At 44.6% G+C, this 27948-nt stretch overlaps 1 protein-coding gene across 1 annotated transcript in view; it reads right to left on the bottom strand.

Moving 5' to 3' along the window:
- The window catches only part of clasp1a (cytoplasmic linker associated protein 1a), a 214755-nt gene that overhangs the window by 65309 nt on the left and 121498 nt on the right, over nucleotides 1-27948 (bottom strand). Inside the window, 16 exon segments of the mRNA XM_030338917.1 lie at nucleotides 2684-2791; nucleotides 3164-3231; nucleotides 3234-3313; nucleotides 11364-11508; nucleotides 11952-12005; nucleotides 12007-12031; nucleotides 18041-18084; nucleotides 18086-18205; nucleotides 18364-18366; nucleotides 18574-18637; nucleotides 21849-21907; nucleotides 21909-22094; nucleotides 23299-23322; nucleotides 24937-25040; nucleotides 26169-26231; nucleotides 27303-27407. Coding sequence (XP_030194777.1) covers nucleotides 2684-2791; nucleotides 3164-3231; nucleotides 3234-3313; nucleotides 11364-11508; nucleotides 11952-12005; nucleotides 12007-12031; nucleotides 18041-18084; nucleotides 18086-18205; nucleotides 18364-18366; nucleotides 18574-18637; nucleotides 21849-21907; nucleotides 21909-22094; nucleotides 23299-23322; nucleotides 24937-25040; nucleotides 26169-26231; nucleotides 27303-27407 — 1252 coding nt within the window.

Below are 27948 nucleotides of genomic sequence, written 5' to 3' on the forward strand. Positions count from 1 at the left end.
GCGGCGGGAGACGAGGCTGCCGGAGACTACGCTGCCGGAGACGACGCTGCCGGAGACGACGCTGCCGGAGACGACGCAGCCGACGCAGACCAAGGCCCTGGCTACCCGGGGCTTGGACAAAGGGTGGAGGAGTGTGGCATCCCGCCCTGTAAACCTCGGCCCGGACCGGGCTGAGGGTTGGTCGTGGACGGCGTGTACCGCCGTCGCCCACCAGACGGCGACCGAGAGCATCCCTTTCGCCTCCCCAATCAGGGTGATTGGTGGACACCTGGCCGGTGTCAGAGGAGCCATCTTAAAAAGAGGTCGAGGACAGACAGCAGGACAGCATAGCACGGCACGGGAGCAAGGAGGAAGTGCTCGTGTCCGGGAGAGGCTAGAGGCCCACGGTGGCCCTCAGGACTGCAAGCTCCTTGTTTGATTTAAGTTGATTGTAAATAAATGCCTTAACGGCGTATCCGCACGCTAAAGGTGTCGTTCATCCGTGGAACCTGGCCCAATCGAGTACTGGGTTGCCACAGTATACCATCCCTTCTGTATTGCATTAGATAATTGAGTATTTTATAATAAACTCGAGGTTTGCTTACTACATTGTTGATGCTTCGTTTTTATGTGTATGGACCCTAGTCATGCTGCTGCAGAGGTTTAGTGCTATTTTTAGCAACATTATTGGTATAAAAATGCCAGTTTTGAAGCGTGCCAATGCAGCCATTTGGGCTGTTAGCGTTGCTCCGGGCAAGCTCCATACTGCTGGATCAACGAAAAAATGTCAGGAAGTCTTATTTGATCTGTTTTCGTGCAGAAAAAGACCCTGGGTTCAATTTTCGCCGGACTTGCACAATAAATTTTGCCTGTTAGACGTGGTTAGCTGTGAATGGATTCAAACACTTGAATCACGTTTGGCCTTTCAAACAAAAAGGAGGTGTTGGAGGGTTCTGTGTAACCTGGAGGGCTGTGAACCCCCCCCCCCACCCCCCACCCTCAGTTACCTGGGTGAGTAGGCTCGGCGCAGCACCCTGTGGGAGGGCGCAGCGGGGTTGGACTGCGGCGGAGGAGGAGGGAGGGGGGGGCAGGGGCGTTTGGCTTTGAAAGCCCGTCGACACCACAGCCCCACAACCGACTGTAGTGGTGAGGGGAGGATGGGAGGGATATGGGCATATGGGGGACACCACCAAGGGGATCACGGATATAGACAGGGAGAAGGAGAAAATGAAAGGGGCAGAATGCGAAGAAGAGGAGGAGAGAAAGGATGAGGAGGGAAAAGAAGAAAGGTTTCAGGATTGTCCAGCCGCTTATAGAGAGCATCAGAAACAGCAGAAGAGGAGCTGACATGCAGTAACTCAGGGGCTTAGTGTGAAACCTCCAGTGTGAAAGCCAGTGTGCAGTAAGCCATGCATCATCCAGTTGGGTGCTAAGCACATAGACAAACATACACATACAAACATACACAATAATAACTAGAACTGCAAGCAGTTATGCAGGGGTCAAGAAGTGTGCATTTCGCCGGCACAACGCGACAAGAAATGTGCATTTCGCCGGCAACAACGCGAAGCAAGTATTCAAAACGCTACCGTGAACAACATGTGGATATAAAGGTTTTGATTGTGGGAGCTTCGGTGTGGGAGTTATAGCCTAAAATGCGTTTTCAGAACATTCCATTGGCCAAATAGGAGATAGACAATGTCGTCGTTTTTTGGCGCCGCCCTGTGGCGAAATTTCCCAAAGACAATTTTCCTTTGCCAAATAACTCCCGCCCACATTAATAATTCTTGGCCATATTTTCTATAATAAACTCGGGTTTGCCCCTTGATGGTTTTCCCTTGAGTTTCAAGAACATTCCTTTGGCCAATTAGAAAATATACAATTTCCTCGTTTATAGCGCCCCCTTAGGGCGTAATTTTCCGAATTTTTAATCGAGCGTCTTTAAGGGTGGCGCTAACATGTGTGTTCAATTTGGACTCGATCCGATGTGTAATTTTGGAATTTTTTGGATTTTGGATTTTTCACGTCTAATTTAGCTAATAAACAAATATTAAAAACGATACCGTTTCGTCGTCGAAGGTCCGATCAAAAAAGTGTCTATAATTTCTATGCGTGTGAGTCTGAAGATGCCGTGTGCAAAGTTTGGTGTCGATTGGTCAAGAAATGTGGGAGGAGTAACGAAAAAAACAGTTTAGCGGTTTTCGCGATTTTGCGAAAAAAAAATTATAGACGCAAATGGGCGTGGCCTATGCCAAAAGTTGCAGCAGACTCCAGTGAATATGTGTGTACAAGGTTTTGAATGTGGGAGGTTCGGTGTGGGAGTTATAGCCCCAAACGCGTATTCCCTGGTATAGCGCCACCTAGTGGCCGGCGTGTCTGGATTTTGTCGTCTGCGTAGTCCGAAGGGATCTGGATCTAGTCATGCAATTCGCGTGTCGGCACCCTTTACGGTTTGGGCTGTGGTACCACTTTTAGGGGGGTAAGTATAATAGGAAGAAAAATCCTTACAAAAACAATAGGGATCCAACCTGTTGGCTTGGACCCCTAATAACTTATAATTAAAGCCTTAGACAGAAAATAGAGGCAAAACATTTTGATAATGCCCCCCCTCCTCGTTCCTAGCAAATTTATGATATCTATTTAACACAGGTGGTCAAAGCCATGCACAGGGACATTGAGGATGGAATACAGAGTTGGTGGATACCTTGGTGACAGGCTGCCATGGGAACAGTTGGTAGGAGAAGTAAGGGGGCTCGTTCTGCTGGGGGTTTGGCGTTGCGGCTGCCGGCCAATGGTGTTGCTTGGAGAGCCCTGAGTGACAACCAAGGAACCAATGAACCAAGAGGCTATGTCTACAGATGGGTATTGGTAGAAAAAATTATTGATATAAATAACATTTGCATGGCTACTGTAAAACACAATTTTGGAGGATTTGTGATTAAATAGGATATATCCAGGCAATCGTCAAGTACTTCTGTTACCCTGGAAAACAGGAAACAATGACCATGCAAAACAATTAAAAGGTTAGCTGAAAGTCCAGCCTGGTCAAACAGTCGGCTGCACTCTCAGAGAACAACTTTGTTCCAAGTTCATGGAGATATCAATGACCAAGTGTCACTCCCATCGATAAGACAATCAATAATATAACATCAATATCACCAGACTAGGTTCCAGGCTCTTACCAACACTGCTGCTGGTGTTGCTGGAGTTCTTGAGGTGGTTGTGCAGCAGCTTGGTGGCTCCATCCTGGAAAGGTTTTTGGGTAGCGCTCCCAGCAGCATGGTGAACTCTGGGGTGTTGAGCTCGAACAGGGAGATCAGCACCACCTGGCGGCCTGTCCAAACAGATCATAGATGATTACAAAAGCAACAGACCAATGGCTAGGGCATTTTCTTTGCAGAGGTTATAGTAGTATTTTGGTATTGGTTGTGTCATCTGAGTGAGAATCACTTGGTTCTGGCCTTTGGGGAGCTCTACATCGCAGAGTGATTATACAATGCTTTAGAATGGAACAGACCGATCAGATATGACCAAAACCAAAAGGGATTTCAAATAAACATTCGACTTGATTTTCTTGTAATGAGAAATCTATATTTCAAATATAAAGGACCACAGCAATGTTGAGAACCAGGTTGGAAAGAGCGCATAATACTTCAGGTAACAATGCAACGATTCATCTCCACGCCAGGCCTGCATTTTAACCTGTTAGGGAGACCAGGACACAGGACAGTCTGGTTGAGAAACAGCTAGTTAGGACTTTAAAAGTGAGTATTAGAAGATGCAGGCTGGGCTCTGTACGAAACATTGAAGCTTTATACATGCAAACAAATTAAAGTAAAATAAGACAATATCTTGTCACTCGTACAGCATAGCTACCTTATATATTAAACTGTGATTTAAATAAATAGTCAAACATTCTTATTAAGATTCATTTCAATCTTACACAATGACATTGGACGGCTTCCTTCTCCATTCACAAAATCTAAACATCACTTTGGTGGATAATTATATTAGGAGTAGACTTTTTCTTTTGTTCAGTGGAGAGGTTGGCAAGGCTAAATTGTTATTTTTACTCAGAGGTGAGTTGGCAGGCATTGTAGATTGATATCAAGGCTTTAAGGACAAGGTCTTAAATTAAGGAAAATAAAGGCAGAGATGCCACACACAGAATGCAACACTCTTCAAGGTAGTAGGCAGACGAGGAGGGTGAAGTAGGCGGGTCCGTTTGCATGCTTGGCATGTGCTCATGTTGCTGTGGAGGAGGAGGGGCGTTCTACCTGCTTACACCTCTCTTGCTGGCTGCCCTCGGTGGACAGGGAGGCTGCATTGCTGGCCCTTGACAGCCAGCTCCTCGCTCACCCAGCTATGCACGGTCTGGGGCACATTGGCATGGGGGAGACTGTGTCAACCACTAGCCTTTCAAGCCTTTGCACCACTGCATTTTACCAATGACGTCAACCCTACGGTAAAAAACTAACTTTTTAAAAATCCACAGCCATAACACTAAAGTTCAGCTGGGAAAGACCTGGCCGCCTCCAGAGAGATAGGGCGGCCAGTCGCTAGGCCCAGCTTGAAACGTCCTTTTCTTTAACTGAGGTCTTGAGTGAAAGAGGACAGTGGAAGAAAAAACTACACGGAAGGACAGAGGGAGAGAACAGATTACATCTTTCAGACCACGGGAAGATAATGATGTGCAATGCAATGTTGAAAATGATTATGAAATAGCATTGATGCTTTTTATATTGTATGATATGAACGCATTATTGAGTCATAAATTAAATGAAAAGGCAAATCATCCCAATTTGCGTTTGCATTTTCTAAATATGTCTGCTTTAAAGTGAACAATATTAAAATCCACAGTCTAGTGGCAGCAGCGGAAAGGCCAGATCACCCATGTTGCGGAGCCCTGTTCTTTAGGCTTGGAGGGTGTGTGTGTCCTGTTTGCGCACCCTCATCAGGATCCTGGCAGCGCTGTTCTGATGGGCTGTATTGTTGTTCACACATACAGCCCATCAGGAGAATAGCAGGAGAATATCAGGACATACACGGGTGTCTGAAAGCAGCTAGTGTGTGAGCATTTGATTAAATTATAAAACGGGTCACAATACCACGTGACTTGACTTTGGTGTGTTGATAAATCAAGTGACTTGTGTTTAGATATGCCGGTCGGCCACGATCTTTGAAATTAATGTCTTATTATATGACATAATGAACGACCATCACTTCTTTTATCGCAATTTCTAGTCTATAGACAGAACGTCTTAACCTGGGATAGTTTGTCGACGCCGTTAAAAACAGACGGAAGGGGGGTTGTCTTTCAACCCGCGTGTGATTGCGTGCGTGATTGCGTTCGGTGTGTGTGTATGCGGCGTCCTGCGCTGCCTTTGTCTTGAAACGTCGGTGTCAGCGCGGCGCGTGAGTGTGTGTCGTGTGTGTGTGCGTGTGTGTATGCGGTGTGTATGTACGTGCGTGCGTGCAGTGTATATGTGCATTTGCGCGTGCCGTGTGTGTGTGTGAGTGAGTTGCAGGCCGCTTGGCGTACATGCGTGTGTGTGCGTGTGTGCGGTTTGTGTGTATGCGGTGTCCTGCGCTGCCTTTGTCTTGAAACATCTGCGCCAGCGTACGCGTTTGAGTGAGTAAGCTTGTGCGTGTTTGTATGCGGTGTGTATGTGCGTGCGTGCGGTGTATGTGTGCGTTCGCGCATGCTTGAAACTTGGAGTAACTTGTCCGATAGGCCTGCTATTAAATAGTAGTAGATATATATATATTAGTGCTGTCAAGCGATTAAATATTTAATCGCGATTAATCGCATTAATGTCATAGTTAACTCACTTTTTTCTATGCTAAAATATTCCTTGATTTCTTTGTCCCATTAATTTTCGAATTTTAATGCTCTTATCAACATGGAGAAGTGCATCGGCTTGCCTTGTGCAAATGTTTTTTTTATTTATAACAACATTGGGCATATACTGATCAATACAGGACGATACAAAAAAAAAGCCTATAGTGCAAATAAACGATGAACATACAAACATAACTGCCTCACATAGCAGTCAGGCTACTTCTTCTTTGTTTTGAAAAAAATAGAAAGGAAAGAAAAAATAAAGTTTAAAGTTGAACGTTTTTTTTTTCTTTGGCTCAAAACAAAGAAGCAGTAGCCTGACTGCTATGTTCAAGGCAGTATGTTTGTATGTTCATCGTTTAATTGCACTATAGGCTTTTTTTTTGTGAAGTCAATGTGGAAGTCAGTCAGAGTTTTACTATCCATATCAAACTCCGGTTTTGGCGCATCAACTTCGCTATAGCTTGGTCGCTATGTTAAAGCCTCAATTTGGAGATGCGAGGTTGGCAGTTGCAGCCGTGGACTCCCGCGACTGAACCATGCATCGGGCGGATGACGCGACAAAAAAAAATATTTTAATTAAATTTGGGCGGTTGGCGGTTAAACCAATAAAAATAAAAATATTTATAAATATTTTTATTTTATATATTATAAATAGTTTTATTTTATTATTTATTTTCTTTAAAGTTATTTTCCCAGCAAACTGGCCTGTTCCCTAGAAGAACCGTATGGGGAATCCAAGTTGAAACAACTTGCCCAAAGGTTCAGACTTCTAGCCTTCAAATTCTTGAAGGCTATAGGGATTTTAAGGATAACTCAAGCATCATTCCAGAAAACCTTGCACCACTCCTGAATATTGACCATCTCATTCCAGTTAGCACTGCTGAGTGTGAGAGGGGGTTCAGCTTAATGAACATCATAAGTGTGCCCCCTGAGATGCAGTCTGCACTTGGTCACAGTGTCATCCTTGATGTTTATTCAACTGAATGGCCCACCACTCACCCACCACAAAGTTCAATCCAACACGTATGTGAAGTCCTGGCTGGGTGAAGCACAGGGGAGCCATGAACTCCAGACATGCCCCTGCAAGGCAGGACCTGACGTGGAGGACAAGGAGGCCCTCTGGGCACTACTGTGAAAAGCATGCATACTAATGCACACACATACACACATGCCATAGATAGATAGTTCTTAATCTACACATACTTTTCTTTACTGTTGAAAATTTGAATAACTTGAATAAACTACAAACACATTAATTGACTGTCATTGATTGATTTAATATGACTTTAATTGATAACATAATGGAATATAGCCAGGCTAGCCATTACAGAGTCGCTACAACTTTGCGTTGCGTTGCGTTGTGTCGAGGTCGGTCTGATCTCAAAATCATAGTTTACCCACCTCTAATTTGACCACTACAGCCCTGGACAGCACTAATATATATATTAGGGGTATTCATCTGTCCTTTATAGGACGCTCTGATAATTATCTAGATACATGCGCTACGATACTATTCAGGGACGACACATCAATGTGGAACAATTCAACGTGATGTTCTAACGATCCGGTGCGATTTGATGAGAAATGATTCAATGCGATACATTTAATTATTCGTATAATGTTAAACCATTCATTTTCTATTCATAAAAATTAGCCTTCTATAAAAGATCCATTGCCCTCTTTCAAATAGATACATGGTATAGGGACCTTGGCAGTGTGCAAAATACAGGGGGGTCCGGGGGGGGGCTCAACCCCCCTGATTTACTAATTGAGACTCCCCGAAAAGCCTGAAAAGCAAAATAAGGGGTCTCAAATTTTGTCAAAGAAATAGAAATTAAAATAATTTTATTATTTTATTAACATTTAAGTGACTAATGGTCACTTAAATGTTTTTTAAGCTCACCATGTCCAGTATTCAGAATTCTAAACATTTATTCACAAATATGGTTATTTTTTGCCAAGCTGAGCCAGCCAGTCCTGTGTGCGTATGCAAATTAGCCATGTTCGCCAAACAGCAGAAAGACGCAATGTTGACAAGTCATATTTATGGAAGTAAATCTGTGCCATCGGATTCGAAAATAAAAAGCCATTGAATTCTAAGCACTGAATATTTATGCATTGAAGTGAAGTATCTGGATTTTTTGCCACTGAATTTATCTCAATAAATCATATTCAGCTTTAATTTTCAATGTTAAAAAATTCAAAATCAAATATTCAACGTTAAAAAATTCAACGTAAATATTTTCAACGTCTCCAAATTCAACATGCCAAATTCAGCCATTCAATGTCAGAAAGTTCAGTGTTAACATCCGGGGACCCAAGGAAGAGCAATCGATCCTAGATGCTAGATCGCTGTCAAGCAAGGAGTGTGGGAATAAGAGCATCACTCGCTGACATTGAATTTTGCAGTTGAATTTGGCATGATGAATTTGGGAACGTTGAAAATATCTACATTGAATTTATTAACGTTGAAAAATAAAGCTGAGTTAAATTCAGAGGCAAAAAATCCAGATACTTAATTTCAATGCATAAATATTCAATGCTTAGAATTCAATGGCTTTTTATTTTCAAAATCCGATGGCACAGATTTACTTCCATACATATTAAAACGTCTAGCAAGCGAAAGCTAAACCAGAATGTATCACTCACATATTTTGGGTCTATTCTAACTTAAGGTAAGAGGCTATCTTTTAAATCTTTGCAGTGACTGAATTGTGAATGATAGAACTGATTGTTGTGCATAAGATGAGCGTAAGCGACTGTGCGTGTGTCCTTTCCGGCTTTGGCAAACTGCATGGTTATGAAGGCCTTGTGGTTGGTTGTGGTCTTAGTGAAGCAGCCTAGCCTTGGAGTTGGAGAAGTTGGAGTGATTGTTTACGTGCGTGCGAGAGCGAGAGAGAGCGTGAGAGAGAGAGAGCGCACCTGCCGTGGTGATGTTTGGCTTGTTGTGTAAAATGTTGTCAGCATTCGCTGTGGTTGGATGAATGTGCTTTGTGTATGTGTTCAATGATGTATCTGTCTGATCGTATTTGCTGTAGATGGATGGTTAACTAATGTCACATGATCGGTCATACTGCAGGTTCTCATAAAACAACGTGCATCCAAACAACTTTAGCCAATGCTGCATTGGCTCAAGTGCTGCTTTACGAATAGGCTACTATAGTACATCGGATTATCAAAAATCTGTATGTGCGTGTGTGTTGTCATGTAGGCTATAGACTGATTGCTTGCATTCATGAAATATTGTAATGTTATAGGCCTACTGTATATTGAGATAATTTAGATCAGTATCGCGCAACCCGTCAATATTCGGGGGATGTGGACCCCCCGAATATTGACGGGTATTTCGCACACTGGACCTTGGATCTTAGGTTTTATATTTGTTTCTTTATGGCATGGGGAAAAAATTGGAAGACAAATGTATCAATTTAGAACTACATGTCTATTTATTTGTTTATTTAGAGACATGATCACTGTCCTACAGGATTAAAAATAGCGAGGCATTTGTCAATATTCCCATCCTTTTTATAGAACCAAAAGGACATCCATACGTTTGATTTCAGATTCACTGGTGCACTGAAAATCGTTTCACAGTTTTCGGACATGTTGTATTGTTCTGTTTTTAATATTGCTGTTTCTCTGCATGAGAGACGCGCGCGCCAACATACACAAACACACACACGGATCCGCCCACTTCATTAAATTCCATTTTTCAGAACTGTTTGGAAATTGAATGAAATGGTTGACAATGATGTCTTGATATCAGTCTAAAGCTTCACTCAACTGATTCGCAAAGTTTAAATCGGTGCACCGGCAGACTCTTGGGGCCCTATTTTAACGGTCTGAAACGCAAGTGGGAAGCGCAAAGCGCAAGTAGCTTTGTGGGCGGTTCTACGGCGCTATCGCTATTTTACAGGCGGATAAATGACACTTGCGTCGCGGCGCAAGTGTCAAAAGGGTTGGTCCGAAGCAGCCTAGTTACCCGTAGGTGTGGTTTGGGCGTAACGTCCAACAAACCAATGAGAGTGCCAGCTCCCATCCCCTTTAAGAGCCATGAGCGCATTTGAATCGGACAATTTGATATTTTGACAGCGCGTCTGAAGTCTCCGATGAGACAAATGCACATGAATTTCAAACTGCAAATGGCTCAGTTTATTGCCAAATAATATGGCCTAATTCACACATGGAATAAGGGGTTTTCTTCACAACTTCAGAAATACTGAGTCCTCAAATACATTTCGGCAAAGAAACGTATATGATATAACATGTGATATGCGGTAACTGTGGTTCTATTTAATGATATACGCAATACATTATAAACATTGTTTCTTATCAGTATTGTATGCTATCCTAATATGCATGTGTCCCCACGGTAATAGACATTGCCATTGATTGTATTATGCGTTACGTGTTTAGTTTGCGTGTGTTTAAACAGAGCACACACGCGCGCATTCATTCATTCTTTACACTCACTCGCGGTAAAAACAATGTTTTTCACGATCAAATACTCATCAATCCTAAAAGTTATGGGCATGTAGGCCTACACGATGTCTCTGTCAAGAAAATATGTGTTTGCTGTACGGTGTTTGCAGATGCATTGATTTAAAAGTACAACTTATTACCGCTGCATCAGCTGTTCTTTCCCAAATAATTTACCAAGAATGTGCGGCTAGGTAGATGGGAGAAAGCAAGTGTATACGCGAGGTGCACAAGCAATCCGTATGCATCGCATGCGCATGTATGCATGTGCCCTTAAAATAGCATCTGAACAAACGCGCCACTGACTTTAAACCAGGTATTTCCTGGTCAGTTGCGCAATGGTTTTCAGAAACGGCAAAATACCGTTTGCGCCAGAACACGCCTCCCCCTTCCGCCGAACCGCCCCTTGGGGCGCATGATCAATCCCTAATTTACCGGCGAGTGGCGGTGGTGGGAAAAAGAACGCTCTGCGCCAGTTGTAAACTAGCAACGACACATGCGCCAGTGACTAAGTCACTTGCGCCGGATGCAAGATAGGGCCCTTGGTCTTTTTAAATCGATTCAGGGGCCCAAGTATAGCTGTAGTCACATCTGTGTTAATCCAAATGTAGCTCATTGTTTCCACATTTTTGAAATATGTATTGAGTAAAGCCACCCTCATTTTATTCCCTCAAAACACTGAAAGAGCATAAAAACAAGCAATTTAAACCCATACTTTGATATACACGTATATATAAAATGTTTACTCAATCACAATGCAATACATCGGTAGCCGTCGTTAGCCGACATTTTCCACAAGGCATTTTTTACTTTCTCACTGTCTCACATTGTTGATCATGATGGAATAAAAAGTTAATTGAAATGATTGCTGCTGTTTAAAGTCATCAGGTAACCTTTAAAGGTGACATTAGGTGGAGTGGATTGAGGTGGATTTATGGAATAATTACTCCTAAAGAGGATCTTGACTGATACCAAGAAAACACCTCCCCACGAGGCCCAGCCTCTAGAGGAAGAGGTGGAGGCATTGTACGACCGGCTGTGACCGGAAGCTTTCTCCCACCTTGCGAACAGTCGGAGCTCTTGGGTTCGGTGGTCCAGGTGATGATACGGGACACGGCCAGGCGCGTCTCGCTCGAGTTGACGAAGTCCCCAGGATCCATGTGCCGTGCCAGGGACTCAATGTACTTGAGGATGGCCACCTTGACCTGCGGAAACGACACACTAGCTCAGCCCACCACATCACAGGTCCCAGACCAAGAGTCTATCTTCAATATTGGGGTTCAATTTGCATTCCCCATGCTTTCTGATACCGTTTGCTGTATTGATTCATTTAAAATGCGCTTTTATCCCAGTCAACTAAGTTCACTTTTCCAGAGGATTCAGATTCACTTTAGTACCAGGCAGGGGTAAGGGGGAATCAGTCACGTAGGTAGGCGGGTAGGGGAGCCCCACTGCCACTACATCAATAAAATGGGCAAAACAGAATAAACGATCAAAATGATCAAAAACAGCTAATACAGTACACAATCAGCTTTAAAATTGGATCAAGATTTGTTATTTATTTTTTTAAGTGAAGACAAACCTTACGACAGATAAATTGCTTTTATACAATACATTGTAACAAACAATACTACTGAGTCGGCCATACCTTGAGGTTAGGAGTCTGAGTTTGGTCCACGATGAACCTCATCAGGATGTTGAAACTGTTGATCGAAGGGGAAAGAATCCCTGAAGAACACAAAACACACCAGCAATGATTAGTATTGTCATAGTGCCATGAACCTCATCCTCATCCTCATCCTCCATCGTCAAAATCGCTTATCCGGGGTCAGGTTGCGGGGGCAGCAGCTCCAAACTTCCCTTTCCTGGGCCACATTGACCATCTCTGACGGGGGTATCCCGAGGCATTCCCAGGCCAGTGTTGAGATATAATCTCTCCACCTAGTCCAGGGTCCGAGGTCTCCTCCACACTGGTCGTGCCTGGAACACCTCCCTAACACATGCCCGGGTGGGCATCCTTACCAGATGCCCGAACCACCTCAACTGACCTCCTTTCTAAATACCTCACGGATGGCTGAACTTCTCACCATATCCCAAGGGAGACCCCAGCCACCCTCCTGAGAAAACCCATCTCGGTCGCTTGTACCCGCAATCCTCGTCCTTTGGGTCATCACCCATCCCTCATGACCATAGGGGAGGAAAGGAACGAAGATCAACCGGTAGATCGAGAGCTTTGCCTTGCAGCTAAGCGGTGCAGTGAAGCAAACGTAATACCGCCCCTGCTGCTCAGATTCTCCGGACAATCTCGCGCTCCATCGTACCCTCACTCGCAAACAAGACCCTGAGGTACTTAAATTCCTCCACTTTGAATAATTACTCATTTCTACCCGGAGTAGGCCATCCACTAGTTTCCTGCTGAGATTCATAGCCTCAGATTAAGTGGGTGCTGATCCTCATCCCAGCCGCTTCACACTCAGCTGCAAGCTGATCAAGTGAGTGCTGAACGTCAACAGGCTGATGATGCCATCAGGGCCACATCATCTGCAAAAAAACAGTGATGAGATCCTCACCACCAACAAACTGCAACCCCTCTCCACCATGACTACACTTGATATCCTGGCCATGCAATATCACAAACAGGATTGGTCACAAAGTGCAGCCCTGGCGGAGGCCAACACCCACCGGGAACGAAACAGACTTGCTGCGAGAAGCAGACAAAGCTCTTGCTTTGGGAGTACATAGATTGGATGGCCCTGAGGAGTGACCACCTCACCCCAGTTTCTCCTTGGGCACCCAGGATGGGCATACCGGATGGGCATACTCCCAGGCCACCTCCAGGATCCTTGCAAGAGTGAATGAGCTCGTCCGTAGTTTCCACGTCCCAGGGCGGGCCAGAAACCACATTGTTCCTCTTCAATCTGAGGTTTGACAATCGGCCGAATCATCCTTTCCAGCACCTTAGAGTAGACTTTACCAGGGAGGGTGAGTAGTATGATAACCCAGTAATTAGCACTCTCTCTGGTCCACTCTTTGACAGGGGAACCAGGGGAACCTTTGGCGCTGTACCAGACTCCTACTCAATGTTGAATAGACGTGTCAACCAAGCCCCTCAATGACCAGAGCTTTCAGCATTTCTGTCTGGATCTCATCATTCCTTTGGGCTTTGCCACTGAGGAGATGTTTGACTACTTCAGTGACTTCCACCAGGGAAAATTGACGACAAACCCACATCAGCCCTAAGCTCTGCCTCCATCATAGAGGGCGTGTTAGTCGGATTCAGGAGTCCTCAAAGTGTTGAGGTCAACAGAGTCCCCTCCTTACTGTACATAGCTTGGATGGTTCCCCATTTCCCCCTCCTGATGTGCCGAATGGTCTTCCAGAAACACTTTGGTGCCGACAGAAAGTCCTTCTCCACAGCCTCTCCGAACCTTCTCCCACACCCGCTGCTTTGCCTCCGACACGGCAGCGGCTTCAGTTCTTCAAGCCTGTCGTTACCCCGCAACAGCCTCAGGAGCCCTCCGGGATAAAATATCCCGGAGGGACTCCTTCTTCAGTCGGACGGTGTCTCTGACCACCGGTGTTCAACCTGGTGTTCGAGGGTTACCGCCCATTGAGGAACCTAAGACCGTGCCAGACTGAGGCCGTAGCTCACCGTCGCAGCTTCAGCAATGGAGGTCTTGAACACGCCAGAAAAGCTCTGCCAGAGGTGTGGGTTGAAGATCACTTGGACCGAGGCCTCCTCCAGAGGTTCCCAATTCGCCCGCACTACCCGTTTGGGCTTATCAGGTATGTCCAGAGTCTTCCCCATTCCCTGTTCCAACTCAACACCTGATTGTGGTCGGGAAGCCGGTTCTATCTCGCACAGAGGTCTTTTACAACAGACGGACCACTCTGGTTTAGATCAGGGAGGCCGTTCCTCCCCACCAAGCCTCTCCAGGTGCAGACCTGCAAACTCCTCAGAGGAAAAAAGGTGACAGTGTCACGGGGGATTTTTTTTTTGATTGTAATATACAAATGACACTAGTCTGAGCGTGACTTAACAAAACTCAGCATACTTTATCAAAAATCAATGTCAAAACATCCTTGAGGCTTATAAAAAATATTTTATTGACAACTGTCACAATTTTTTTGTCTCTTAGCCTGTGGGGTGTTCCACAAAGCCGGTTTTATCACATAACCGGGTAAGTTAACCCAGGGTTTGCTGTAACCCTAGGTTTTCCGTTCCAAAAGGATCACGGTATGTTAGTTGCTATAGAAACATATGCTCTGAATCAAACCTGGTCGGAGCAGGTTTTGCGCAGGTTAAGTTTGAAACATAACCCGGTTTTGGTATTTAAACCCGCGTTCACCGCAGATTCATGTGTTTCACAATGGCATGCCCTATTGATGAGAGAACTGCTGATTTCGGAGCGCAAATTATACGTGCAATCCACCGGGAGCGATTGAATAAGACCACGGCTCGACATCTTGGCATATCAAATGACTTTTTGCTGGAGTGGAGAGATAGGCCTATAGATTCTCGCGCAAATCTTTAATATATTTAAATAGCCTTACATAGCCAACACTACCAATCGAGGACCTGGCCTCAGTTCACTCCAGGACTATTTGCGTAGCCCTCCGTTTTTTGCAAATGGTACTTTTATCTAGGCTATAATGTTGGAGATGCTGAGCACATCTCAGTCCTTTCAGATGACCCATCCAAGATTTGTATCGGCCTCCTATCATACAAAGAGCAATATTGTCTGAGTACTATGCCGAGAGGCACTTACAATATATATGTATATATTGTGTATATGTATATATTGTGTATAAAATAGTCCTGACGGACTTGCATCCACTGGAGAATAGTTGATCGTTACACGCACTAATCCATCTTGATCTGAGTTGATGAATTGTCACTTTTAGGTTTCTACCCAGTTACCGAAAAAAAAACATTTGGAATAGTATGCGCTTGTGGCAAGCACATGTTTGCATGTGTTTACTTCGAAGGCCAAAAAATCTAAAATACAAGAAAACACAAAAAAACCTACATTCAAACCAGTGGGGTATTGGCCCCTGAATCTCTGAGGAGGTGGGTACCTCCAGGTACCCACTCCATGCCAGGGCGCCCTGAATTTATGTTTATTAACAGCTCCTCCACCGGGGTCAAGACAATTTGAGGGCCAGATCCAGTCTGACGACTGTCGGCCTTTTCACGATTGGCTTAAAAAAATGGCTCATATAAATTTATACCAATACGATGGTGGGAAAAGCTTACCAGTTTGTATGTTTTTTTTTTAGAAGAAAGGGGTTATGTGGTAGGATCTTTAAGAATGCTTAACTGGGATATTTATATATTCATGGCTCAAATATTAAGGATCATGCTTTTGACGTGTAACTAACGCATTTACACGGTCAGCGATCCGCTGCCAGGCTTTGGTTCTCCGGGTTGCAGAGGCCTTTAGCGTTCAGTTTTCTTGTGATAATGTCCTTCTCCTCATCATAGCTCTCCAGGAGAACCTGAAGTTCCATTTCATTGAAATAAGCGGCCCGTTTCGCCATTTTGATCAGGGTTTCCCTGATCCATACATCACGTCTTTTTAAGTTTGGCGTGGACGCGCACAACCCTGTGTTAACCAACCCCGAGTTGATTTGAACTAATGCATAACCGCTGCTGTGGAACCGAAAACTCTGGGTTAGTCAGCATAGGGTAAATCAACCTAGAGTTCAGCGTTTGACTCAGTGTTTGCTAAACCTCCGTTCGTGGAACACCCCTCTGGACGAGTGTTTCGCAAGCTCTCTTGCGTTGTTTGGCCGCATGCATGCGCATGCCGATGCGGATGCGCATGCGCGGTAGCCAGGCGACCGTCTCATCCAATGGCGAGCTCAGTTGGCGCTGTGTGCTTCAAGATTCCGATTTGACCCAGAGACATGTCAATTATAAGAAAGATTCTGAAGCAAGTGCTGAGATTCCGATTGGCCCCAGAGAAATGTCAATTATAAGAATGATCCAATAATTTTTCGCAATTCTGGACCCCCCCCCCCCCCCCAAAACAAAACAAAACTCTCCGGTTCTACACGATTCACGTGAATGACTGTCGCCGAAAAGCGACAAGTTTGCAGCTTTGCAGGTGTCGTCATTGTTGCCCACGTGGGCGTTGAAGTCTCCCAGCAGAACTGAGGAGTTTCCTACTGGAGCCCATACAGGACTCCATTCAGGGTCTCCAAGAAAGCAGAGTGCTCTGAACTGATGTTCGGTGCATTTGCACAGAATGGCCGTTCGGTGCACACAGGAGTGCTTCTTTGACACACAGACCTCCTCCCTGTCCCTGCCTCAGATAAGAAGAGGCCGGGCAGCAGGTGTCAGGACACGGCGTCGGTGAAGCCCTTACAGTCTGCATTTTTCCGCCCCGTCACCCTTAGGCATAGGGAGGCGTCCCTCTCGTCCATCGGGGTAAACTCCAACACCGCGGCCGGGATTTATGAGTATCCCCACACCTGCCCAGCCCGTGAGGCGCCCTGTGAGGCAGCAACTTCGGTGAAGAGAGTCCAACCCCTATCCAGGAGTACAGTACCAGAGCTGAGATTGTGCGTGGAGGTTTGCCCCACCACATCTAATTGGTAGCGCTCCGTCTCTCTCACAAGCTAAAGTTCCTTTCCCCAAGGTGAGGTGACATTCCACATCCCCAGAGCCAGTTTCTGCCGCTCGGTGTCTGGTCCGCTGAGACCCCTGACCTTCACTGCCACCCATTTGGCAGAGCACCACGCCCCAGCGGGTCGTCCTGCAGGTGGTGGGCCCACAGGACAGCGGGGGGGTGTTGCCACATCGCATTTTCGGGGTGTGCCCGACCGGGCTCCATGGCAAACCGGCACCAGGTGCTCACCGAAGAGCCCTCCGTCTGGGCCGCTCCAGGCAGGGGCCCCAGGCTTCCTCCGGGTAGGAAGGCTCCAGACAACACAGCCCTCAGGTTCACAGGGACACGAAAACCTATCCACCACGATAAGGTGATGGTTCCAGGAGTAGTGCCATGAACAGTTATTCAAATTAACCTTGAGGAAATAGTAAGTAGACTAAGTAGACTAAACGCTATAAGACTACAGTTAGCCATCTCATTCCAAGATCTTTTTGTGTGAAGTGAAAAAAACTATGCCACATACTAAATTTTTCCGTCTCCTCCCAACTAAACAAGCGGCGTCTCTTCGGAGCTGTCATTTTCTTTAATGAGCCGCGGGCAATGTTTCAAATGAACTCCTAACGCTGCTCATTGTGGGCGTTCGAGCCCGCTCTCTACACACGGTCAACTTGCAGTAAGCATGCCTCGTGTTTCAATTCAAAAACAGGTCGTGTGGCGCTTAGAGCCACTGCCTCAGAGCCAGTGTGTGAGTCGGAGGCAGAACGGGAGAGGGATAAGCAGAGTTACGAAATAGCAGGCGGTTGGCGCGGCTCGAAATGGCTGTTATTTCAAATAGCACATTTTAATCTGCCCAGTTAACCGGTTTCAACCGGTTAATGAGGCTCGGTGGTCAGTCATGAATATTTTACATTTTCGCCAGCCCTATTCCCAATATTAATAATACTTCCTATTCTCTTAAGGTAATGAGAATCTTGAGAACTGGTTATTACAACAAACAAAAAAAACAACAACATTAATTTAGACTAATAAATTAGACTAATAATTAACAAAATAATAATAAATAGATAACAAAACCAAAATGATTAAAGATTGCTGACTGTCTCAGCGTCGGGGTGGTCCTCACCGTGTGATGTCCAGGGCCTTCTGGACTTTGGCCTGCACAGAGCCCCAGCAGGTCCGCACCCATCTTCTTCAGCAGCTGGGTAAGCAGGACAAAGAGCCAGTCCTGCAGGTCGTCCCGGTGCACCGTCACAAAGTCCACGAGCGTCTCCAGGAACATGCTGAAAACCTGGGGGGAGGGGGGAATCGTCATACATTGCTGCCGGCTTACATACAAGCAGGAGGAGCTATTCTGTATTTATTTGCGAATGTGCTTCATGGTAAATAAAAGGGCCTTTTTGGGTGGAATCTACACACACACACACACACATACACACGCACACTTACCCTCTGTGGTTAAATCCACACCATGGCAGGCAACAGGCAACGATCAAGAGAGAGAGACACATTTAGTTTCAAGTCACTGCATGGTTGTTATGCGACAGGTGCCGATCATGATAATGAAAACACATGCTTATTGTTATGATTGCTAACCTAAAACACTGAAGAAGATGCGTATGTGTGTTGCTGGAAAATAGCATTGGCTCAAGATCATACCTTGCTATGGGGATCGGCAAACATCCTGGTGAAGATTTCACAAAGCCTCTTCAGTTCTACACGGCTGCAGAAAACATGGTAACAAACAAAACATTAAAACTCATAATAATAATAATGGATTTAATTTTATATAGTGCTTTTCTAGACACTCAAGGACGCTTTACAGTGAAGGTGGGACCTCACTAAGCACCACCAGTGTGTAGCACCCACTTGGGTGATGCACAGCAGCCAATCTGTGCCAGAACGCTCACCACACACCAGCATGAGGTGGAGAGTAAGGGGATTAATGAGTCAGCCAATTATACAGCAGTATGATTAGGGGGCCAGATTGAATGAGCCTAGTAGGGCCAGGACACCGGGAAAACCCCCTACTCTTTGCGATGCCCTTGGATGTTTTATGACCACAGTGAGTCAGGACCTCGGGTTTTTACATCTCCTCCGAAGGACGGCGCCTTCCACAGCACAGTGTCCCCGTCACTGCACTGGGGCATCGGGATTGATGTTTATGATAAATCCCTCTTGCAAATCTTGGGTTAAAAAAATGTATATAATGTATAAATATACTTAAGTCATGCCCAACTAATCTTGTACATCGTGACGGCAAATCACAATTGCCGCCGCAAATTTGTAAGCCCAGAAACAATTGAATGTTAGTATGGGGGGACGTTGTGACGTCCGGCCTGCAGGGGGAGTATGGGCAGGTTGGGAGCGCACCGGATTGGCTGGGGGCGTTGGACCTGAGTGCGAGCAGGTGTCAGCACTCAGGCCAATCAGGGAATGTTTGTATTTATGTGCCTGCTTTGTGGTTAGTAGGGGAACCGGGGAGCAGAGAGAGAGAGGTCCAACGCGTTCCGTACCAGAGATCGCATGTCGTGGATCGCAAACGCGAGGACTCTCCTGGACATTACTTTCTATTTTAGTTTTGTTACGCTTTGCAATAAAGACGCTCCCAGTGCGGGAAGACGAACTGTGGCCTCCGTGCGCTCTCTGAACCTGCTACAGTTAGTTACTCTGTTTTTTTAGGTCATTGTTTATTAATTAATCATGAAAGGATTTTCATAATGGGGAGACATTCAGTGCGTTTACATGACCCTCAAGAAAATCGAATTATTTGGTTAGTCCAACTATGAGTGGATTATTAAGATGCGTGTATACACCTTAGTCACACTATAATCGACTCGCATCGAGTTACTCATAGTCGAATTAAGACACCTAGATCATTCGATTGTTAGTCAAATTAAGTGTGCATGTATCGGGTCGGATCGCATGGATTCGAATTTTGCGTTCTGCACATGAATGAGACTTTTCCCGGGGGCCATGATCCAAAAGTATAAGGAGACGATATTCAAGTTGTTGTCGCCGTCGGAAAACGAGAGACGGCAATTTATTTAAAAAGGTGGCGAAGACGATGAGGAAGCCGGTGTTGTGCAAATGTAGTTACCCCCTATAAGAGGTGTATCATCATCAACCATGAATTCAGTACAAACTATGCTTCTGTTACGAGAGTAGCGTATGTGTGTGCTGGAGAATGGCAGTCTGTGTGTGTGTAAGTCACTTCAGCGAGTGAGTGGACGAGCGAGGAGATGCGAGCGGTTGCGCGTGTCAGTTTAGTGAATGACGTGTACTGTTAAGTTAGTGGAACTACGAATAATGTACCCAGCCCTGTCAATAATCGGTGGCCGCTTCATTCCGACCTATAAGCAGACCCACTGCCGGTCAAAGTGAAGCGTGTTACCCCCGAGAGAACATTTACATTTACATTTAGGGCATTTAGCAGACGCTTTTATCCGAAGCGACTTACAATAAGTACATTTGTAATAAGAAGTGCATCAATATATCGTGAGGAAGGGCCGGATTCTGCGGATGTTGTTAAGTGCAAATCTGCAGGATCGGGCAACTGCAGTGATGTTTGCAGTGCAGGATAATTGATTGTCCAGTACCACCCCGAGGTTTCTGGCAGTTGGAGAGGGAGATACCGTAATGTCCTCGACGGTGACCAGTAAGTCCATGTGTGGGCAGTCTTTCCTGGGATATTAGGAGGAGCTCGGTTTTGTTGAGGTTAAGCCTCAGGTGATGGGCAGTTGTCCAGGTGCTGACGTCCGCCAGACATTCCGATATGCGTGTTGCAATCAGGGTTTTCTCAGATGAGGGGAAAGAGAGAAATAGCATTGGCCCTGGAGGGAACGTCTCTCCTGTGCTCCTCGAATAGGGTCTGGGAGCCGACAGCAGGAAAGGTGTAACATTTCGATTTCCACCCAAGGCTGAAATAAAAGTACATGCGTTTCTAAATGTTGGTCATCAACGAGGTTGTAAAGTAGTAACTTCGGGAACATCTGTCAAAATAAATGTTTTTTTACGATCTTTATTCATTCATTGCGCCGCGGCCGAACTGACGGGGATATTCTCTGATATTATCAATCGTATAGACTACGTCAGGTTCTCCGACTCTCTGGTACGTCAGCAACAAGTAAATACTCGTAGTGAGGGTTATCTCGGCCATGGTGGAGAAGGAATTGGGGTAAAGGAACTTTGGCTTTGACTCTCTGAAGTCCATATTGAAACGCGACATAGAGGAGAAAGGGATCGTTGCCGTATGTGGGACAGCTGTCAGTTCACTTTGGGTCCATTTTTCCTCCCGCTGCTCCGCCGCCGGAGGAGTCTGCATACGACCGAGAGGTAGGAACAATTTAGCGTTGGAGAAATGACATGGACCCGAAGTGACAGCTGTCTACTGAAAATATCTTTCTCGAATGCTGCGGCCCGCCTGAGTTTGTTGTTGCTAGTGACGTAAAGAGGTCAACCGGTGGCTCTATTACCACTAGTTGAAATGGGCACAGCGCCACTATCGTACCGGGGAAAGAAATGTTTCGGCCAATGAATCGATTTTTTCACCGCCATGTATACTCAGACGATTGCAGTTGTCCGATTGAGGAGCATAATCGAACTATGGCCTTAATCTGATTAAGCTGTGTATGTAAACGTACTGACTATTACGTGTGGATCTGCCACAGAGGTTTTCATGCAAGATGTGGCAAAACAACGTTTTGATTAGCCTAGGTGACGGTTATTTACATTTCTTTTGGATTCTCCTCTAACTACGGTCCAGTATCGCCAACAAAATCGCTCACTTATATTTGGTCATCACTGAAGCCAGACATGGAGAATGGGGTATTAAAGAAATAAATACATTAAGTTTCATTAGTTAGGTGCTGTCGGTTCAATCACAGCAGAACCAGCAGCACCAGATCAGTGTATCCCATCACAGGCGACCCCACCTCAGTATTCTCTGGCTCTTGAGCAGGTTCTGCAGGCCCAGCAGGCCCTCCTTCCTCTCGGGACCAGTTGGAGCTGGCGCAGTGGTTGAGGACCTCCGCCACGTCCTCCGTCTGACGCAGGTAGTGGGGAATGCTGCCGTTGCGGGAGCCATACGAGCGCTCCGAGCAGGCGCTGGACGCGTCGCTGTTGGCGTCGTCGTCCGAGTACATACCCGGCGACTCGTACCGCCGTCCCATTGGCTTCCGCTGTGGGGAGGGGCGAGGGGCAAGGGTTAGTCGTACGTAATTATGTCAAAACTAGACAATGGTGGAAATGCGAGGGTACTGCAAGGTTACATGTGACGTAATTAATGAAATGGATACATTATAATGATTGTAAAAGCAATATAAATAATTGTGACTAATGACATAAATATTGTTCAGTAAATATAGTTTCTTGTTATTATCAAAACTAAACAATGGTGGAAATCTGAGGGTACTGCAAGGTTACATGTGACGTAATTAATGACACGGATACATTTACAATGATTTTAAAAGCAATATAGATAATTCTGAATAATGACATAAATATTGTTCAGTAATATAGTTTCTTGTTATTATTTCTTTATGATATACATATACATATTTTGACTGCGTGTGTATTTGCGTATTTAGAATTTTTTGCATGAGGTGGACCGCGAAAGATCTTAATGATAATTTAGTGGTACTAAAGTCAAAGAACCACTGCGGTACAGTATAGTGCAAGTTCCATTACGATAAACTTAGAGGCAGGAATTTGACCTAGGTACTATCACAACAAAACAGGGTAGGGTTGATTGTGCTACATAAATAAATAAATAAATTGACAAAAAACGACACAATGGTAGAGATTAGACTAGGTTTGTTTATGACAAAACTACACAATGGTAGAGATAAGACTAGGTTTGATCACAACATAACTAATCAATGGTAGAGATAAGCCAAGGTTTGATTATGACAAAACTACACAATGATAGATTTTAGAATAAGTTTGTTTATGACAAAAACTACTCAATGGTAGAGATTAACCAAGGTTTGATCACAAGGTTAGAGATCGGCCTAGGATTTGTTCCACGATTACAGAGCTCAGAGTTTGATTACAACAATGTTTAAAATGCACAGCTGCAATTAAAGCAAATAAATACTTAACAATAGAATGCTTGTGTCTTGATTATAAATGGTGTGATATGGCTGAATTTAAACAATTCACAGAAAAACTAAAAAACATCACAATGTGTGATACAAAATGATCAGAATCACAAAACACACTGGTTTGAAAAGCAGGGATTGGGATGGACCTAATGGAAAACTAAAGTGAAAAGAAAATTTGGAGGTGGGTGATGAAACGAAAAGTTGGGAAGCTGCCAGTCGGTGAACTGAGTGGAGATGCTAGCATGTTTGAGTATGTGGCGAGAGAGAACTGGACAACTACCTTGTTCCTGGAGTCTCCTAATAGCTGAACATCCAAGGGGAGACAGAAAAAGGAGGGGGGGGGGAGAGGTTTTAAAAGGTTAGGATTTGAACAGTTTAAACAGGAAAAGGTTATTTAAGATATCAGTTTCAAGGAATCTATAGCAGGTCTATGGGTGAAATACGCCATTTGTTAAAATTTTTTTGAACAAATACAAATGCAGATCAACATGTAGGGCCCTATTTTAACGGTCTGAAACGCAAGTGGGAAGCGCAAAGCGCAAGTAGCTTTGTGGGCGGTTCTACGGCGCTATCGCTATTTTACAGGCTGATAAATGACACTTGCGTCGCGGCGCAAGTGTCAAAAGGGTTGGTCTGAAGCAGCCTAGTTACCCGTAGGTGTGGTTTGGGCGTAACGTCCAACAAACCAATGAGAGTGCCAGCTCCCATCCCCTTTAAGAGCCATGAGCGCATTTGAATCGGACGAGTTGATATTTTGACAGCGCGTCTGCAGTCTCCGATGAGACAGATGCACATGAATTTCAAACTGCAAATGGCTCAGTTTATTGCCAAATAATATGGCCTAATTCACACATGGAATAAGGGGTTTTCTTCCACAACTCAGAAATACTGAGTCCTCAAATACATTTCGGCAAAGAAAACGTATATGATATAACATCTGATATGCGGTAACTGTGGTTCTATTTAATGATATACGCAATACATTATAAACATTGTTTCTTATCAGTATTGTATGCTATCCTAATATGCATGTGTCCCCGCGGTAATAGACATTGCCATTGATTGTATTATGCGTTACGTGTTTAGGTTGCGTGTGTTTAAACAGAGCACACACGCGCGCCCGCATTCATTCATTCTTTTTAACACTCACTCGCGGTCAAACAATGTTTTTTCACGATCAAATACTCATCAATCCTAAAAGTTATGGGCATGTGGGCCTACACGATGTCTCTGTCAAGAAAAATATGTGTTTGCTGTACGCTGTTTGCAGATGCATTGATTTAAAAGTACAACTTATTACCGCTGCATCAGCTGTTCTTTCCCAAAAAATTTACCAAGAATGTGCGGCTAGGTAGATGGGAGAAGCAAAGTGTAAGCGCGAGATGCACAAGCAATCCGTATGCATCGCATGCGCATGTATGCATGCGCCCTTAAAATAGCATCTGAACAACGCGCCACTGACTTTAAACCAGGTATTTCCTGGTCAGTAGCGCAATGGTATTCAGAAACGGCAAAATACCGTTTTGCTCCAGAACACGCCTCCTCCTTCCGCCGAACCGCCCCTTGGGGCGCATGATCAATCCCTAATTTACCGGCGAGTGGCGGTGGTGGGAAAAGAACGCTCTGCGCCAGTTGTAAACTAGCAACGACACATGCGCCATTTACTAAGTCACTTGCGCCGGATGCAAGATAGGGCCCGTAGACTCCTAACATGTTATATTGGCAAAGGATTCAAAAACACGATCTAAATTCAATCATTCATTTTCAAAGCTATAATGACTTGTGACTATAGTGAATCAAACAATGTCTGAATAGAAACTCAACATCCTCCAGTTGTTTGTCACCAGTTACCTTGTTAGGTGAATTCCAATTACATCATCACAGATCAGTACATCATGGGAGCCTCAAGGTGACCTACCAGAGCGTCTGCCACGGCCGCCTCCACCTCGGTGCCGGTGTTCAGGACCCTCATGGCGTTGACCGACGCAGAGATTCTAGCCTGGTGGAGCAGGCCATAGCGATCTGGCGCAGAGAGCGGGGGGATGGACGGTGGTGTTTAAAAAGTGTGACCACATAATATTCTACCACTCATACTACGTGTATGTGTGACATGTTTTCTGTATATCTTTTTGTAGTTTTACTATTTTCTTTTTATTTATATCTCCTATTAATTCGGATACTTTCCTGTACATCCCGTCTGGGATTATGTATGGGATAGTACCTTTTTATCTTGTCAACAATGCATACTCTTGTCAAAAAATGCACTTTAAGGGATCCTTTGTTAAGCAAACTCTTCAATCCAGTTACATAGGGTCATGGAGTAGGAGAAAATCCATGTTTCCAAGCACCGAATACCCAGGAATGTAAAAATAAAATAAAATATAAACATTTAGAAAGGAAAGTTAGACCCCAAAATGAAGAACCTGGATTGCTTGGAGGTCAGAGAGGGACAAGTGAACCCATACACCAAAGAAGAAACCATTAAGAGGGCGTATGGAAGATGACGATTTTAGGGGTTCAAATGAACAAAACAACCTTAAAGGAAGCATTCATAGCAATATCAAATAAGTCCCAATGATAAATAAAGAGGCCTGAGCCAAAGTATGAATTTGAAGAACATAAATACAGAGAATAACCCATTCCTCGTTACTAATATGGGAGGCTGACTTGTGGGGAATTAAATAAAAGTTAACCAAACGACACAGACAACAACCACAAGCAACACCAACAAAGATCACATTAGTTCACCAACAACACAAGTCAGGTACAGTTCTCTTAACAGCTAAACAATATAAAAAATATATACATAAAGAATTATATACATATACTTCTATAGAAAAACGTATATATACATTCATATATAAATACATACAAAAGAAAAATACAAATATAAATAAAAAACTCAAAAAGCAACATCACATGTCTCTTTTAAAGGCAAATATATGAAAAATATGAAATAAAAATATATACATCCAAAGAAAGTGAATAATAGTTTTCGATTTGGTCACAGACTCGTGCTTGGGTGCATGCAGGTGGCTCATCAAATCTACGGATCCACTGAGCTTATCACAGGGAGGGACGGGGTGAATGAGACTAGGAGGAGGGGTGAAGTGGCGGAGAGGTGGGGATACTTAGGGGCATGCAGGTCACCTGACTGGCTGTGGGGGTCTGCTGTGGACAAAGCACTGGTGGAGCGAGACTGATGTCGGGAGGCTGTAGGGGAGAGGGTTCACCCGGAAGGGAGGGGGGGTTAAAAGTGATAGACAGCAGCACAGGGGCTGCAACAGGGATGGGTACAAGTTAAAGGTACTGATACAGGTAACATTGTGACAATTAAAGGTGCTGTTAAAAGTACTATTACAAGTACTATTACAGGGACTGTTACAAGTCACAGATGGTGATACAAGTGCTGTTACAGGTCGTGTTACAACTGATGTTATTAATTGCAGGTACTGTTAAAAGGTACAGGTACTGTGACAATATCTATTACAGTCTATCCACAGTCACACGTTAAATGTACTGTTAAAAGCTACTATTTCTGTTACAAGTAATGTTACATACATGGTTATAAGTTACATGTCCGGTTATAAGTTAGAGATACCGTAACAATTACCTTTACAGGCATTAATACAAATTACAGGCACTGTTACAAGTTACAGATTTCAGAACCAAGCTTTTCACATCCAAATCAATGTGTAGAACTATGTATTAACGTGGGGTTGACTATGGACATTTGAAGCTGGATATGCTAAAGAGAAAATAAATGCCATAGATTCCTTGATATCGTAGCCACCTGGATTTCCGAACTGTGACATCACTTCCTCTGCTAGTTCAATAATACATACAGATAATACATGTTCTTTCTTTCTGAAGTGCCACTCACAACCTACCACAAGGTGGTTTTGAGGCATTCAATGCACATGACATCTTAATGTAATCTACAAACACAACGGCAAACCTCCACTCTATGATATTTATAAATTAGTCCATGCAGAGACAGGAGAAAGAGAGAGAGAATGATTGGCATGACTGACAGACAAGAGAAACAGCAAAGGTCGAGAACAGGATCATTGGACCATAGATGAGACAAAATAATATCTCATGGTCACCAAGGAACACATCCGTCACAGAAACATACAACAGAGGCATGCAGTTGTATCAAACACAGAAAGACAGAAAGTCACATGCAGCTGTTTGGTTCAGTGTGGATTATTCTCTTCTCTTTTTGGAACAGCCTCTGGGCTCCATACCGGGGGGTTGGAGGCCGTTCTGGTCAGTACTCACCCAGAGACGTGAAGCCCCGTGCAGGGCTGGTGTCCCGGCTACTCTCACGACTGGTGTCGCGGCTGCAGCCCTGTGACATGCTGGGACGGGGGATGCGGCTCCGGGCTAGCGTATGATAGGGGGAAGCAGCAGGAACAAGAGCTTTACCACACAGCCTGGCTGTCAGGACCACGGGGTAGGACAAGGTGTCAGGGTTAACAGGCCTCAAAGAAGGGGAGGCCAGGGGTCGGGGAGGGGAGAGAGAGGGGCGATCCAGGGTGACACACTCACAAGGAGGAGAACGAGAGAAAGAGAGGGTGTAGGGTGACGGTGGTGAACAATACTGCTGGTTAGGAGGAGACCAATGTCTCAGCGGGTTGAACATACAAGGGTTAATGCACACATGTGAATCCATAACTGTGATGATTCCTTTCTTTCTAAGAATGAACATAATTTAAAAGGACTAGGCCCACCCTCCCTGTTGAGTATTTTCAACAATTGTTCCAAATAAAAGCAGACTAAACGGGCAAATCTTGTAAATAATCTTTACTGGCAACCAAGCAAAAGCATCTCAATAAACAAAATAAACATGTTATCCCAATCCAGGAGAAGCCAATGGCACTTCCAAATGCACCACTGAGAGATTTTCCAAATTAAACAGTTGCAA

The sequence above is a fragment of the Gadus morhua genome, chromosome 17 (assembly GCF_902167405.1).
Source record: "Gadus morhua chromosome 17, gadMor3.0, whole genome shotgun sequence".
Taxonomy (NCBI): domain Eukaryota; kingdom Metazoa; phylum Chordata; class Actinopteri; order Gadiformes; family Gadidae; genus Gadus; species Gadus morhua.